This window comes from Octodon degus, unplaced genomic scaffold (genome assembly GCF_000260255.1).
Source record: "Octodon degus isolate 3935 unplaced genomic scaffold, OctDeg1.0 scaffold00045, whole genome shotgun sequence".
Classification (NCBI taxonomy): Eukaryota; Metazoa; Chordata; class Mammalia; order Rodentia; family Octodontidae; genus Octodon; species Octodon degus.
This window is the reverse complement of record NW_004524621.1, coordinates 10,216,341-10,232,471: the sequence shown is the minus strand read 5'-3', so window position 1 is coordinate 10,232,471 and position 16,131 is coordinate 10,216,341. Positions and strand designations below refer to the sequence as shown.

At 39.4% G+C, this 16,131-nt stretch overlaps 1 protein-coding gene and 1 pseudogene across 5 annotated transcripts in view; one reads left to right on the top strand and one right to left on the bottom strand.

Annotated features, from left to right (window-relative positions):
- Positions 1-16,131, bottom strand: part of Gne (glucosamine (UDP-N-acetyl)-2-epimerase/N-acetylmannosamine kinase) — a 57,735-nt gene that overhangs the window by 15,353 nt on the left and 26,251 nt on the right. For 4 of the 5 annotated variants that reach the window (XM_023715917.1, XM_023715919.1, XM_004631843.3 and 1 more), the window contains exons 3-7: positions 13,773-14,224; positions 9,515-9,667; positions 6,989-7,201; positions 5,063-5,150; positions 3,807-4,017 (exon numbers count right to left, since the gene is read on the bottom strand). In XM_023715917.1, coding sequence (XP_023571685.1) covers positions 3,807-4,017; positions 5,063-5,150; positions 6,989-7,201; positions 9,515-9,667; positions 13,773-14,224 — 1,117 coding nt within the window. The remainder of the gene's footprint in view (positions 1-3,806; positions 4,018-5,062; positions 5,151-6,988; positions 7,202-9,514; positions 9,668-13,772; positions 14,225-16,131) is intronic. The other variant, XM_004631845.2, reaches the window with a different exon arrangement.
- On the top strand, positions 15,437-16,052 carry LOC105742258 (annotated as a pseudogene).

Genomic DNA, 16,131 nt, shown 5'->3' with positions numbered 1-16,131 from the left:
CAAAACTCTTAATAGTATTTTAAATTTCAATGAAGGTTTTGGTAAGAAATGGAGATTATATAAAATAAAAGAATTGAGGAAACTCTGAAAGTTTCTTTCCATAAAATATAAATTACTCAACATTTAAATCCAATTAGGCATGGAAGATCAGTATTGACACTGGATTTTTGTGTTTTATATTTGTTTCAATATATTCAACTGCAGTTAAAACATTTAATATTTGTCAACATGCTTTCACAAAAATAAACATTAAAACACTAAGCTTTGTTCTTTTTCAAATCACTACAAGGTATGACTTGCTGTTTATTAAAGATTCCCTTAAAAACCCAAATCTGTTTTATAATTTGCTCAGAGACATTCTATAAAGTAGTCTTGAAAATCTACACCTTTTAGTCTCCTTGACAGCTGCATCAGTCCAGTGTGATACCAGCACATTCCCTTGCAAGGTGTCATCTATAGCTGTACTTACTGGCTATTTAAACCATATACTACATTATCACAATTGGTTTAATAACTGATTATGACATATCATTAGAATGTATGAAATCTTATGTCACATTTGCAAAATGTGGTTTTTTAGTTGTTTTCTACACTTCTAGGCTATATATCAAAAATAAGAGAGTAGCTGCATACCTGTACATAAAACCAAGAGTATAGCTAGGAAAAAAAAAAAAAAAAACAGTATAAGTTTGAATAAGAAAATACCAAAATACCACTTGGAAGGCTGAGACAGGAGGATCACCAAGAATTCTAGGCCAGCCTAAACAGCATAGTGAAACTCTATCTCAAAAAAAAAAAAAAAAGAATGAAAGAAAGGAAAATAAAAAAATAATTTTAACAGTAATATTTTCAAATACAAGCCTCATGAACAATAAAAAACAATAAAAACATTAAATAGCACTTTTACAGACCACACTTTTCTAAAACAATATTTTATAGGAAAGTTTTATAATTTTCTTTTTCTTCTTATTTGATACCGGGTCTCACTACACAGTTTAAACTCATAGTGATCCTCCTGTCTCAGCCTCCCCACTGCTGGAATTACAAGTGTGTGCCACCACACCTGGTTTCAGGGCATCATGGTGTGTCTGGGGTTCCAGGGCTGGCATAGCATGTGGTACTGGGGATGGAACTCAGGTCCTTGTGTTTGCCAGGCAGACAATTAGACCACTGAGCTATCTTCCCAGCCCTATAATTTTCTTCATATAAATCAGTTTTCTAGTTCTCATTAGTCTTAGTTTTTGTTGTTCTTAGTAGGATTTACCTTCTCCATATATATATATGGAGCCAGCCCCTATACTCTTGTTATTAATCATTTTTTAGATATCAAATACAAGGATGAACACCACCTCCAATGACTGTTAATAAAAATAAACCTTGTGTCTCAACCTTCATTGTACATTAAGTCAGCTTTTAACCAATATATATCAATGCCTGGTACCCATCCCCAGATTCCAATTTAATTAGTCAGAAGTGGGAACCAGGCATCTGTGTGTGTGTGTGTGTGTGTGTGTGTGTGTGTGTGTGTGTGTTCTGGGCTTACCCCAAGGCTGCAGGTAATGCTAATGTGCTAACACTCACCTAGAGGTAAGCTCAAATCTTTGCCTATATGTGTGTGTGTGTGTGTGTTCTGGGCTTACCCCAAGGCTGCAGGTAATGCTAATGTGCTAACACTCACCTAGAGGTAAGCTCAAATCTTTGCCTATAATTCATGTAAGTGGAAAATTACTGTGCCTTGTATATTTATCATACTATCCAACCATTTTACAATGTGTATAAATATTTCTTACTGTCTATATCTCCATTTTGCTTTTCCTTATCTCCAGAATAACACTAAATAACACTGTAGAAAACATTTTCTTCCTGATTTCATTACAAATGCCTCTACAATTGCACCATTACAAAGGGTGTTAGCCACTGGTAAGAAATAAATTATCTTTACATTGAAAAGACATTCTAGGGGCCAGGGAGATGGCTCAGTGGAATAGGTGCTTCCCTGGCAAGCACAGGGGCCTGAGTTCAATCCCCAGTTCCACAAAAAAAGAAAGAAAGAAAAGACATTCTACTAGATTTTAAAAAATATGTATGAGACAAGTTTTTTGACTTGCAAAAATTATGTTTATTTTATTTGACACCTTACCTTTTTTTTTTTTTTTAACGGAACCAGGGATTGAACTCAGGCCCTTGCGCTTAAGGCAAGTGCTTATTCTACTGAGCCATCTCCCTGGCCCTATGTTTATTTTATTTGACCTAATGGTATTAACAAACTACACTTGTGTTTAAAATCTTAGCTACTGCTCAAGGACTCCTGAAACTTTACACATGTACAATGTTTTAAACAAAGATTTTTCTAGTTTTTTTTAAACAAAGATTATTCCTTCACATGAAGTCACTAAGAGATCTTTTTAACACAGCATGTTGCTTTTATGCAGGCTCTCGTGCTGTCAGTGCTGTGGCAGACTTGTACAAATGCAAAATGAAGAACCTGTATAACTAACCCCATCCTCGAGAAGAGGCAAGTTCTTTAACCGCCTGCAGGTGCTCTTTCTTGAGTGATGATAGTGATCAGCATGCTCCACACACTACAGTTGCACTAAAATCCTCACAATTACAGAATTTCAGGTCTCCTAAGTGGCAAAAGCTCCCTGGGAGCCTAACAGAGGTCTCCCCATTGTCCATTTAAGTCCGCTACATGAGAGTGCCTGAGATCTTGCTTCTCGCAACATTAATGGTTAGGAAAAAGGTAAGACAAACATTGTAAGGGATCTAAATGTCAACTCTACAGGCAGATGATTATAAAGTCTAGAGTATGTTTCTAGTCATGAGGTGGACAAAAGAAATCAAGATGGATTAATAAGAAAATATTAAAAAATTAATATTACAAGAAAAATAATAATATTAAAATCATACTTTTTAACAAAAACTGCAGCTTCAGGGCTGGCCAAATAGCTCAGTGGATTACAGCACCTGCAGGCAGGCACAGGGGCCAGGGGTTCAATCCCCCAGACTACCATGCCAGCCCCACCTCTGGGGCTCTCTGAGACAGCAATTAAGACTGGGCGTGGGGGCATGCACCTGTAATCCCAGGTCTTGGGAGACTGTAAACAGGTGGATCACTATGAGTCCGATCTAGTAGTGAGACCCTGAACACCCTGTAGACCCTTCCTAAAATAAAAAAACAAAAACAAAAACAAAAAAACCTGCAGCTTCAGAGCACAAAAGTTATCAAGGTTTTATTCCAAATTTCTGGGTAGTTTGTTTTGTTTCCCCTTTTGTAAAAAAATTCCTAAGATCCTTAAAGACAGTAAGCCTACAAACTAGGCTCTGGGCCTTACGATGCCTTTCACCCACCCCCACCTTTCTCCGGGGAAGGGAACTATTAGGAACAAAACACATCTCAGCTTCTATCACATGCAAATGTTTTACATTTTAACACAGCTGACCAAGGTGGCAAGACCTGGCATACTGATACACATTTCAGATAATCCACTTTAGGGACAGCCTCAAAAACCCCATAAACAGGCCCAGCCCAAGCCCACAGGACTCCCTCTTGAGGGCCTGAAGTCTATTTCTTTGAGTATGTATTTTTAAAATTCTGCCAAATAAATCCTTTTATGCCTCCCACCGACACATCCTGAAAATTCTTTTTCTGTGATGGGAGTCAGGGACCTACAATCTGCCTATGGATGAAGTGAGCCAGGGTTTCCCATTTCTGCTTGGGGACTTCCCTGGATTCAGTCTGTTGACAGTCCTACCTTCTAACTAGAAGTTGTAAAAATCAATTACAGCAGTTTATAGGATTTTACCTTCATGCTGACTATTGCAACTCGGAGGTTTGTCCCTCCAAGATCAACAGCCAAGGCACTCAGAGTTTCAAGAATGTGGTCGATGTCTTGGGAGATATTCTCCTTCACAGGAGGAAAGCAGAATTTCTTTTGTAGTGGCTCTTGAAGATCAATAGATTTGAGAAACTTCAAAATCCTTGGAACAGCATTTCCATCCCCATATATCTTTGAACTGCAACATCCCAAAAACACAATTAAATGCTTCTGTTACACACGTTGTTATATTACAGACATAATTTAATGAAATCTGAGAGCTCACATAAAAAGTATTCACCCTCTGCTTTTTAAACTACCATCTCAGCCAGGTATAGTAGTGCACACCTCTAATCCTAGGACACAGGAGGACTGCAAATTCAAGTACTCCCTGGGCAACTTAGTGAGACCTCATCTTAAAATAAAATATAAAAAGTGCTGGGAATGTAGCTCAGTGAGGCAGACGTGGGCTCGACTCCTAGTATCATCATCACAAACAAACATACACACACACTACCATCTCTGGGCCAGGAGTGCAGCTCAGATATGGAGCCCTTTTCTAGCATCCACAAGGGCCGGGGATATGGCTCAGTAGAATACGCGCTTGCCTGGCATGCACAAGGAACTGAGTTCAATCCCCAGTTCTGCCAAAGAAACAAAGCAAAACAAAAACCACAGTCTTGCATCCACAAGTGCATGGGTTCAATCCCCAGAACTTAAAAATAAATAAATAAATATAAAAAGTAGTATCGCTACAATGTATATATACTTCAAAACATAACCCACATGAGAAAAAATCATATTTTATATACTTATAGAAAATCAGGGGCTGGTGAGATGGCTCAGTGGTCTAAAGCACCTACTTAGAACAAGCTAAGCTAAGCAAAAGCACAGGGACCGCGGTTCAATCCCCAGCACCACATGCCAGCCAGCCCCGCCCTCTGGTGGGCTGAACTGGCCACACACACAAAATAAATAAATAAATAAATAAGATTTTAAAAAAAAAAGAAAATCAAATTAGGCTAGAAAAAAGTATTTCTGGCAGAAGTACTAAACTAACTGAGACAAATTTTTTTTTAAAGATCAGAACTATGGCAGAGTACTAAGGGAATAGTGCCTGCTACCCGTCTCACCAGCAGCACAGCAGACAGTTCTCTGAAGAGAACAACATGACCTAGGGAGCTTTAAAATAGTTCCTGAGGCAGTCCCCTTCTAAAGTGTCCACAGAGAGGTCCTATACTCACCAAGGGTACTGTTTACCGAACTGCAGGTTCAGCGCTTGCAGTATTTTGTCCTGCGTGTCAGCATCTCGGACGTGAAGGACATTCTCCCCTGGGTAAATCCAGTGACACATTTCAATGATTTAGAAGCAGGAATATCCAAAGAACAAAGAAATTAGCAATGCATTGTTTATAGTTTAGTCCTAAAATCTAGCAGACTGTCAAGCACTTTTGGTAAAATCTTCAAACATTCAAGGGAAAACTTCCAAGGGAATAAAGCATGGTTTTACTTGTTTATTGACATAAGCAAAGTGGCTGAATCTAGCATCCCTGTACAGTTTACCTAGTCACCTAGTAAGTCCACCTCTCAACCTGCCCTGTGTCTATACAGCCAGCTATTCATTGAGGAGGGCAGGTATTACAGGCCGGCCAGCTGCCCCAGCAGTCACCTCTCCACACACTTGCTGATGAGTGTTAAACAGTGACTGCAGCCAGGAAGGCTAGACTGTCAACAGGCTCAGCCAAGAAGAAAGGACAAGTGGTGCTAGACAGGTGTAAGGTCGGGGGAAGGCTGTTGGGTACTGTTTCTATGACATGACATGCCGAAGCACGTCTACATGATGACAAAGTTAAACACACTTGGAAAAAACAGACGGCTGCTGGACAGGGCCCTGAGAAGGCACATAGGACAGGGCTTAGAGCACACGGAGGAAGGAGGAGGTTGAGCTGTGGCAGCAGAAGACACACACACATCTCTCCCCACCCCACTGTGAAGAAGGTTGGAAGGAAAGGAATCCTGGCCTGGTACCCACTTTTGTGTAAGTGCAGGGGCAGAAAGTAGAGACCACATTGCCAAATCTAGGGTCCAATTCTCCTTGCATGTCTTTCTTGAACTCCCAGCAGCTTTCAACATCACTACCTCAAAATTCTTTATTCTCTTGGCTTTAGTGCTATCACTCTCTCCTGGTTTCCCTCTGACCTCACTGGCGGTTACTTTTCAATCTCCCTTGCCAGCCTGCCTTCTTCACCAGAACTCTAAAGTATTCTAAGAATGAGAGAAGATCTAAAGATAATGGCAAGTGAGGGTGGCACTTCTGAAGAAAGGCCCGTGCTGGAACTTGTCTCCTTGGCTCTAGTCCAGTTCTTTTTCCATTACATGCATGTTTCCCTTAGCTACTGATAGATATTTTCATGTACACAGCATTAGAACATGGGCAAATGTTAATAACAGGACCTAGCGCAACACATTCATCACATACTACTACTTACACTTTAATTAAAAAGCACCTTTTTAGAACTGCCATCTTCTCAAGTACTAGCTGAACGTATTCTACACGAGGCCCAGGAAATGACGAAACTGGTATTCATATACTGATGACACATTCAACCACATCCTCTCTTCTTGTTTATTTTTGTCTTGTAAGACAGGGTCTTGCTATGCAGCCCACACTGGCCTTGAACTTGCAGCATTCCTGCCTCAGCCTCTCAAATGTGGGGATTACAGGCATGGGTTACCAGGCCCAGCGCACATTCTCTCTTGAACAAGGCCATCAGAGACCATATTTTTTTCTTTCTTAGGCAGGGTTTTGCTATGTAGTTCAGGCTGGCCTTGAACTCACTGTATAGCCCACGTTGGCCTCAAACTTGTGACACTCTTCCTTCCTTAGCCTCCTAGGTGCTGGGATTACAGGTGTGCATTACCATGCTCAGCTAGACCATAATTAAGAATCCCTTAGCTCTAATTGATATTAGAAATACCATAAAAACCTAACTAGAGCTCTAAAAATGTTGGTAATCGTGTGCTATTTATAGATCTTAGGCTATCATTATTCAACTCATTTGCTCACTTGTTCATAAAAATGTACACTCTTCACTGGCATACACATACCTTATAAAAATCATACAAATATACAAAGCCTAGTCAGGTGAAATATAAGCAAAGGCAAGCACCTGTTTCTCTTCCAATCTGACGAGTGCCCAGATTGATCACAGGGGTTCCAAAAGCGCCAACCTCTCGTACCCCGCAACTGCTATTACCAATCATACAACCGGCATGGGCAACCAGCTGTATAAACTGATCAAATGGTACATGTTTAACTGCACGAAAATTGGGGTGATGCTCAATACCCTTCTTCCGCATCACTCGAACCATCTCTTTGCTCCCTGTGAAAATAGAAAGAAACAACTGTTAAAGAGTTCATGAGTGGGCCTGCCCCTTAGCTCAGTTCTTTAAGTGGCTGCTTCAACAAAGCAGTCAGGCTCAGGTTGCTGTGGTTCGATCCCCACAACTCAAGCCAGCCAAACCTGCCCTGAAGGCATTCAGAAACAAAAAAAAAAAAAAAAAAAGAGTTCATGAGACAACTAAGCTATTTTCACTGGCAAGTGTTCTATGAAAATCTCCCTAAATGCTCTCCTTAGTTATCAGGGAGTAGTAATTTCAATGGTATTTTCATGAGTGAGCATATAAAACGCGTGGCCAGATCTCTGCTTCAATTCCATTAGGAACTCTGAATGGAATTAGCAGGGGCTTTTCAAACAGAAGTCAGTAAAAACCTTTACCTTAAACAACAAAGAAGAGGCTAAAGACAAGCAGTCTTCATCTCTAAACAGAAACATCTCAAGCTCCAACTCCAAGCCCATCAGACAGGTCTGCCCAACTCTGCTCACGTTTAGAGAATAGCTCAGCAGGATCACATGCCCATATATGCAGACTAAACTCCAAGAGAAACTCTGAAATTTTCTTTCATACTTTTTTTTTTTTTAGTGCTGAGGACTGAACCCAGGCCTCGTGTGTGCACAGAGCTATAGCCCTGGATTGATATTTTAAATGCCTGACTTAAAAGATACATAAAGAACTAATATTTAATGCATCGCTGCTTGCAACTCTATTTCTTCTAGCCAAGGAAGAAAAATTTGCTAATCTGAATGGTTACATGACAGAGAAGTGCCCACGGTTGGCAGGGGCCTTTGATTTAGCAGAAGCTATGTGTACATCTGTTCTCACTTTATGTGGCAAGGTAAATAAGTGATCTCAGGGTTTAATTCCTTGGATCACACATGTCCACTGCTTTCTGCATATGGTCTTGCCAGAGCACACCGGTCCTCATTTGTAATTACCGAGTATGTGAGCACACTAGAGGTACTCACTTCTACTCCAAGATCCAGGTTTGGAGTCAGCTCAAGGGTCCTATCAGCAAATAAGCCATGTGCACTAATGTAGTTTTCTAGAGAATTCTGTATTAGGGAATAGGACCCTAAGCCAGATAAGGTTAAAGTGATGCTTTCATACTTTCCTATTGTTCCCTGTACACATTTTACAAAAACCCGATGTAAAGTAAGCAGCATTGGTAACAAATATTCACCTTTAAATGATGGAGCCTTTTATTTTTACAGAGGAAACAAAGCTCTATGCTAGGTGTATACAATCAAAAAAGAATATTACAAACAATGTATCATTGAAAGATACATAAATACCCTATAAACATTTATATAGAATTTAAAGGATTAGGAAAGAATAAATATTACAGTTTTCTGAACAAAATCTGGATTGAATTCACTGGTGCTTCAGTTTATGAACTTACTTTGTTTTGTTTCTGAATTTGGGTTTATGTAGGGAAGATTGGCATGGTCTGTCATCTGATGCAGGGTTTGCAAAGGGAAGCAAAATTTTGCCAAACACTTTTGTATGCAAACGAATTGTTTGCAAAGAGAAGTACTCATGAACTGAGGTATTACTGTAGTTCCCAACTAACAGCTTATCTTGTTTCCCTTAGCATAAAAGATTATTCAAGAGACATTAAGAGAAAGGTTCACTCGAGTAAGATGGTGAGCATTTTGGCACTGCTGAGAAAAGGTTCTCCTTCACCAAAAAATGCCCAAGACTCAGCAACGCATAGTCTCAGCTAACAAAAACAGCAGTAATCAACAATTCCTCTGTGTCAAGCTCTGCTTTGGCATTTCTTATTTGTACCTCTTACCCTACGAGCTTGTCTAAGGGGTCAGCTTGTCAAAGGTGTAACAAGCCCTCAATACCCTCACTCGCCAGCAGATGATTGTGCGGGGCAGGCTGGAGAACAACTGGCTGGACACTCCAGATCCAAACTGCTTATGTGCAAGATTACATTAAGGGATAGCTATCATAAGAGAGAAGGAAAATAAGAAATAGCAATTGTGGCTATTTTAGGTTTCTGTCTCATGGCTCTTGGTGAAAACTCAAAAAGAATGAACATGAGACTAAAATAGATTATAGAGATTTTTTTTAAAAAACATTCATTCTTTATTAAATTTCTACCAAACAACAAAAAATCACAACTTTTTGATCTATGCCAAAACAAATAATTCTTTGGAAGCTGGAATGCATTTCAGAGTAGAGTGGCCTTCAACTAAAATAGCCAAGACAGGAAGGCAATCAAGGGGAAACAGAAACACAAAATTTGAAGAGGTAGGTGGCATGATTTCGTTTTCAAGTTCAGTTACCTGCATCAATATTTGGAAACAGAACAAGGGTCCGCTTGTTAAATGAGATAAGTGCATCCAGCGTTAACTCAAACATTTTTATGGAATGCTTAATGTCAGTGGTCACAGGGTGCTGCAGCGCAACAATGTAATCTTTACATTTTACATCATCACCTGTTCAGAGAAAAACCAAACCACATTCCTGCATTAGGGAAGAACCTTAAAAAGCAGCAGCAAAGTCTAAAAGCAAGACCCTAACATTTGTGTTTTTAAAAACTCTAAGGTAAAAATGGATTTTCAAGTTCTAAGCAGGGCACTCAAATTAGGAACAAATAATATGAACTTACAAAGGATCAGCAAATAGCTGATTTTACTGATTGAGGCTATAAACAAAATATACCTTTAAATAGCAGAAACCAAACAGTATTAGTTAATAATGTTACAAACCAAGGAATTTGGAGATTGGATGAACATTAAACATACTCTATGTCATGCACAGGTACTGCATCTCCCTGTATCATCACCTGCCAGATTCAACAGATGCTTGTCTATGCAAAAGACTGGAAAGACTTCACTTATTCCTGGGATACCAAGACATTCCTTAGCTAAAATGCAAACAGCTAAAATGCAAACAGCTAAAATGCAAACAGTCTGGACTCTCGTTGCTATGCTAAACAATACAGAACATTTATCACAGGGCCTGTATTATTCCACAAAACTAAAAATGAGCCCCACTCACTTTTCCCCCTGCACTGGGGAATAAACCCAGTATATCTCCTCAGTTCCCTCAACCCCACCTTTGTTTTTGAGACAAGGTCTAAGTTACTAAATTTCAACCTTGAAATCCTTTTTAACTTTTAATACTTAACTTTTAATCTAGTATTTTCATCAGGATTGCCATAAACTAATGTTCTAGTTACAAAGCTGGGTGTTCTAAGTGGCCAGCCAAACACTGTGTTCCTACAAGCATAGCAGTAGTAGGAGAACTTGCTCGTAAAGAGGCAGGGACAAACTTGTACAAAATGTATTACAGTCATGGGTGGGTGGGTCTGGCTCACTGTCTTGAGTTTTCTTCCTTATGATTTCAAAAACAAAATAAAATCCAGTTTTTGTCATTTTATCATCCTTCTGTTCATGAAAAACTGTCTAAATGACCCCAAGTAAGACTGTAAGCCCTTTAAGTATAATCTTGCTATACTGGATGGTTAACAACCTAAGTTTGCACACTAAAATTAGAGAAAAAGGAGGGCCACAAGGAAAGCGAACATTCTGGCCGTAGCCTTCTAAGGTCAATTAAGACTCAGGACATATGAGAACTTGTACTGTAACGTCATGTACCTCGGTAGTGTCCCAAATTTTCTGAACAAGAAGATTATGGGGCCAAAGAGGAAAGTGATCGATGATGTAGAGTGTGCCTAAGGAGAGTCACATGGGGAGAAGACACTCTCTCAGGCTTTCACAGAGAGCACATTGGCCAAGCAATGGCCGTGACTCATCCACATGGCTGACACTGACAAAGGTTCTACAATCTGAGGTACAGGATCTCAGGATAAATCCTGAGGGGATTTGACTGACCTTATCAGATCCAAAAGCTACAACTCTTGTTGTATAGGTCCTGCTTTATCTTGGTCTTTACCATCCAGCAGAAAAGTATAAAAATGAAATATAAGAAGTAAAGCCATGGTGTTATGTTGAGCTATAGGGGACTCAGGTCAACAATTTCTGACATTGCCAATGAAGCGGAACACCTAATACTATTATGAACTACTGAACTCTTTTAGAATATTTTGCTGAGTTTACACACCTATAATATTCAAATAACAGAACTTAACAAAAAAAGGGGATACAGATGAATGTCCTTTTTTATCTGTGTAATCAAAATGGTTAGGATAGATATATAGTTACATTCTCTTAATGAACAGAGGGATTTGTTCTACTAGTGTTTGTAAATAGGATATCATGTCTGCATCTTGTACAGCAATTAACCACTAGGAAGAATGTATGCAATGTGTTAATTATTGAAACTGTCCTACCAATTTGGTTTGAAACTGTCTCATTGCTATTTGTTTCTCAATAAAATTATGGGAAAAAAAATCTTGCTGTAGTCTGTTTTCTATCCTTTTATTTTTGTATATGTGTGCTAGAAATGGAACTCAGGACCTTGTACCTGCCAAACAGATGCTTGTGCTACTGACCTATATCTCTGGCCCTTCCACATTCATTTTAAGTTTTTCTGTAAAACAAAGTTTTCCAGATATATAGCTAACAGTACGATCAGAACATTTACTTAGAAGCATATGAAAGAAGACAAAATGACAAAAATTTGTTCCACCAACATTATCTAGGCAGGTTCTTTGATGACTATAAATCTGTCCAAAAATAAGAAATAAATAGAGTGGATTAATTTATACATTGAGAGAACCCAATTCCTTTCCCGTTCTAACATGATCTGGAAAAAATATGCACAATTTCTTTGATTTCACAACCACTGAATCAGTTTTCTATTGCATCATTCAATGCATTTACCTTTAGAAAAAGGTTCTATCTTAATCAGTCTTTTCTTTTCCCTTACTCAGTATTCTCACTATAAATTAACCAATTAGCATTCTTTCTGTAAACTTGTTTTCTTCACCTCTCACTAGCAAAAGGCAATTTACAGGAAGTTAAATCACTGATCATTGAAAAATTAAAGATTTCTACACTTTATTCACAAAGATAACAAAGTCTGATGACACAACTATGACTTCTGCTTTTCTAAAATATCATCAAACTCTCTTACAGTGATAAAAACTTAAGACTTGTTAAAGGCTTTTAATACTCATGATCTCATGAGTATTAAAGGCTTTTAATACTCATGATCTCAATAATACCACAAAAGGCATTAAAACTTAAAATAATCATTTTTCCTTTGTAGTAAAGAATAAAATGCAGAAGGCAAAAACAATACAACCACATCCCACACCAGTAATTAATATAACCAATGCCTTGGTATACATACTTCATAACCTTTTCATTGATTTAGCTTTTATAAAAATAAACCAGGGCTGGGGACATAGCTCAATAGACTAAGCACTTGCCTGGCAAGCACAAAGTCCTGAGTTCAATCCCCAGTACTGCAAAATAAATAAATAAATAAACAAGCAAACCAGGTGTGGGGGCATACAGCTGTAATCCCAGCACTCTGGGAGGCTAAGGCAGAAGGGGATCCCAAGTTCAAACCTAGCCTGGACAATTTAAGTCATCAGAGACCTTGTCTCAATAATAATTTTTAAAAGGCCTATGAATATAGCTCAGTTAGAAGACCCTTGGTTCATTCCTCAATATGAAATGGAGGGCCTTATATTAAACATAATTTTCTAAGTTGGGGGGGGTACTGGGGAATGAATCCAGGGCTTTATTTTAGCTGTCATTGATTTTTTTAAAAAACATTTTTAATGTATTTAGTACAGAGTCTACAAGGTCTCACTACACAGATCAGACTTATAGTGATCCTCCTGTTTTCAGCCTTCCAAGCACTGGGATTACATGCACTTGCCACCACACCCAATCTCAGTCACTGGCTCAACTTGCCCCAGTGGTGGGGCTGGCATAGCACCCCTAGGATCAAACCCCTCCCTGCACCTAAGCAGGTGCTTTAATCTGCTGAACTATCTGGCCAGGTGTCATTGATTTTTGTTTCTTTTGTCTAACATGCTAAGTTGCCCAGATTGGGCTTGAACTGGAAATCCTCCCTCAGCCTACTACAGTGCTAGAATTACAGGTGTGCACAATCATGTCTGGCTAGGAACTGTCCTTATAACTAAATAATCACCTACATTATATTTAGTAGATTAAAAGCATTCTATTTTATAAATATAGATTTTTTTAAAGTTCAATGAGTAATTGATTTTATAGAAAAACTCAATCTAAGAGATAAAGTAATATTTCTGGGCAAGATACAGGAACTATACATAACCTTAATCATTTACCAGCCCAATTATTTAATTACAGGACAACCAAAAATTGCATTTTTTGTTATTATTTATAAAATAATAGGAAATATTAAAATGACAATTTTAACAAATTTCTTCAAAACAAGAATCAACCAGTTGAAATGACAGCTGGTCCAATGATGCTCAGATTAATCAGTACATAAACAAATGCAATGCCCAAGTGAAGCTTGAGGTAAACTGCTAAATGGTTAATTTTTGATTGCTGAAAATTGTTCCTAAAAGAACTGAAGTATGCCCCACATTTTCTGACAAAACAGCCACAAGCTGATAAAGCCTGATGTACATACCTAACCACATCCGAATGATACTCATGTAGTCTTTGTTCTTCGCTGAGAGAAGTTTGTCGTAGGAAGGGCAGCCTGCCAACAGGATGCGATCGTGGTCCTCACACATGCTTATCAGGTGCTGCTCTGCACTGCGGGTGCAGCACACGTGGTAATGCGCCAGCTTCGTTATGGCATGTCTGATGGAGTCATCAATGGTCCCGCTGACTTCTCCGCCTTCAATGTGAAGGATGCGGATGTTCATCAGCGCGGCAGAGGTAGCCAAGGCCAGGGCGTCAAACCTGTCCCCGTGAACAATCATGATATCTGGCTTCAGGCGGTTAAGGACGTCCGGCAGCTTCACCAGAGCCAGGCCTACGGACTCGACCATGGCTGCTTCGTCCTCCCCCCTCACAATTGTGTGGAGCCGCGTGTTAATGTCAAAGTCATCTTGCTCGATCATGCGATACGTGTTTCTAGCAGGAGAGAAATAAGGATGTGAGAGCGCGAGCCCATTCTTAACACACAAAGCAGCCACTCTAACACTAGCCATAAAGGGAGAAGCCTTTTGATTTTTGCTTGTTAAAACAAAGTGAATAAATTGAAATACAACTTACACAAAAAATAAAGAGCAAAGACAAGCCCTTGCAGCAGACTGTGTAGTCTGGTCAGCTTTTCCCACGCATGTGTCTAGCAGTCATCCAGATCAAGACAAAACACACACTTCACCGCAGAAGCCTTCCTGTGCCCCCAAAGTGGTTCAGACATTTTTCTTTTGTTTTTTAATATCAATTTTTACAAAGAAATACATACTTTAATAAGAAAAATGTTACCTAGGAAAGCAATGCTCCTTTTTTTTTCTAGGAAAAAAGAAAACAAAAAACCAGGATATAAGTCACTATGCTTTTTTTTTTTTTTGTATTTGGTACAGAGTCTCACTATACAGCTCCTACTCATAGTGATCCTTGGCTGGGATTACAGGCCTGCAACACCCCAAGCCCCCCTAAAAAATGTTAACAGTTAAAAACACACTGAATGTGCAATTTCATGATCTATTTGATCTATTTCATATTTTCTTGGATCATTAGTGCATTAAGGATTCTTTATATACATCCCCATAGTGCAACCAGCACACTGGGGCTATGGATCCACTTCTCCATTCATGGACTGGGGAGATAGCTCAGTAGAATAAGCACTTGCCTGGCAAGCGCAGGGTCCTGAGTTCAATCCCCAGTACCACTAAAAAAAAAAAAAAAAACAGAGTCCCACTCTCCATTCACCTCAACTTGGACAACCTCTCAGGGCCAATCCTCCTTCCATTGTCCTAAGAGTAATTAAAAATAACAAAGACCTAGGAGATTTCTAGGGCTCCAGTCTGGAGCGCATGCATGTAAGATACAGTAGCCTGACCTGCAGAAACCTTTCCCCCACTCAAAATTCATGAAAGTACATGTCACGCCTGTGATTTTAACAGGGGTGGACTATGGGAAACTTATGCACATTAGATTCCCTTGAGGCGACCTAGTACCCTGTCGGTCAGTTTTCTCCTATTCCCCCCTCCGTCCTGGCATGGCTTTCTCTATTTGTGCCCCTTTTTGCTTCTGCTGGCACAAACCTGCTTGATCTGGGCACAACTTCCCCCACTAATTTCAATAAACGTAGCTGCTTTTTCTTTTACCATCAGGGCTATGTTTGCAATTCTTTGCTTGAGGTACATACACAAGAACTTGGACTTTCTTTTGGGAGCCCATCACACGCTATCAGTTCTGCATCAAACACATGTACTATTATTAGTTATTCTGTAGTTTTCTTAAGCTTTCCTACACAACTAATGGCGCTTCCAGGTGAGGTGGCTGAAGGACTGCCAAGAGTTTGAGGCCAGACTGAACTACATGCTGACAATGTCTCAAAAAACAAAAGGAATGGCTTCAAGGAGCAAGTCGGCTACCGGGAAGGGCCACCATGGTGACGAAGAGAATCCCGAAGAGAATCCGGCTGCAGCTCCCAGATGGAGAGGGTGATCACAGTGACAAAGAGGATGAACAGCCCCAAGTGGGTTTTAAAAAGGGAGACCTGACAGCTGAAGAAGTCATGAAAATTAAAGCAGAAATAAAGGCTGCCACAGCAGATGAAGGACCAGTCCCAACTGATGGAAGAATCATGTATCGAAAACCCGTCAAGCGGCCCTCAGATGAAAAATACTCAGGTTTCAGAGCAAGCTCAAAAAAGAAGAAAAATGAGGATGAAGTAAATACACAAGATTCCCTTAAAAAGAACTCGCAAAAGCAAATAAAAAATAGCAGCCTCCTAAAAAAAAGGAATAATAATGTTACCTATAAATCCAATCCTCTATTTATTTAGTTTTTTTTTTTTTTTTTTTTTT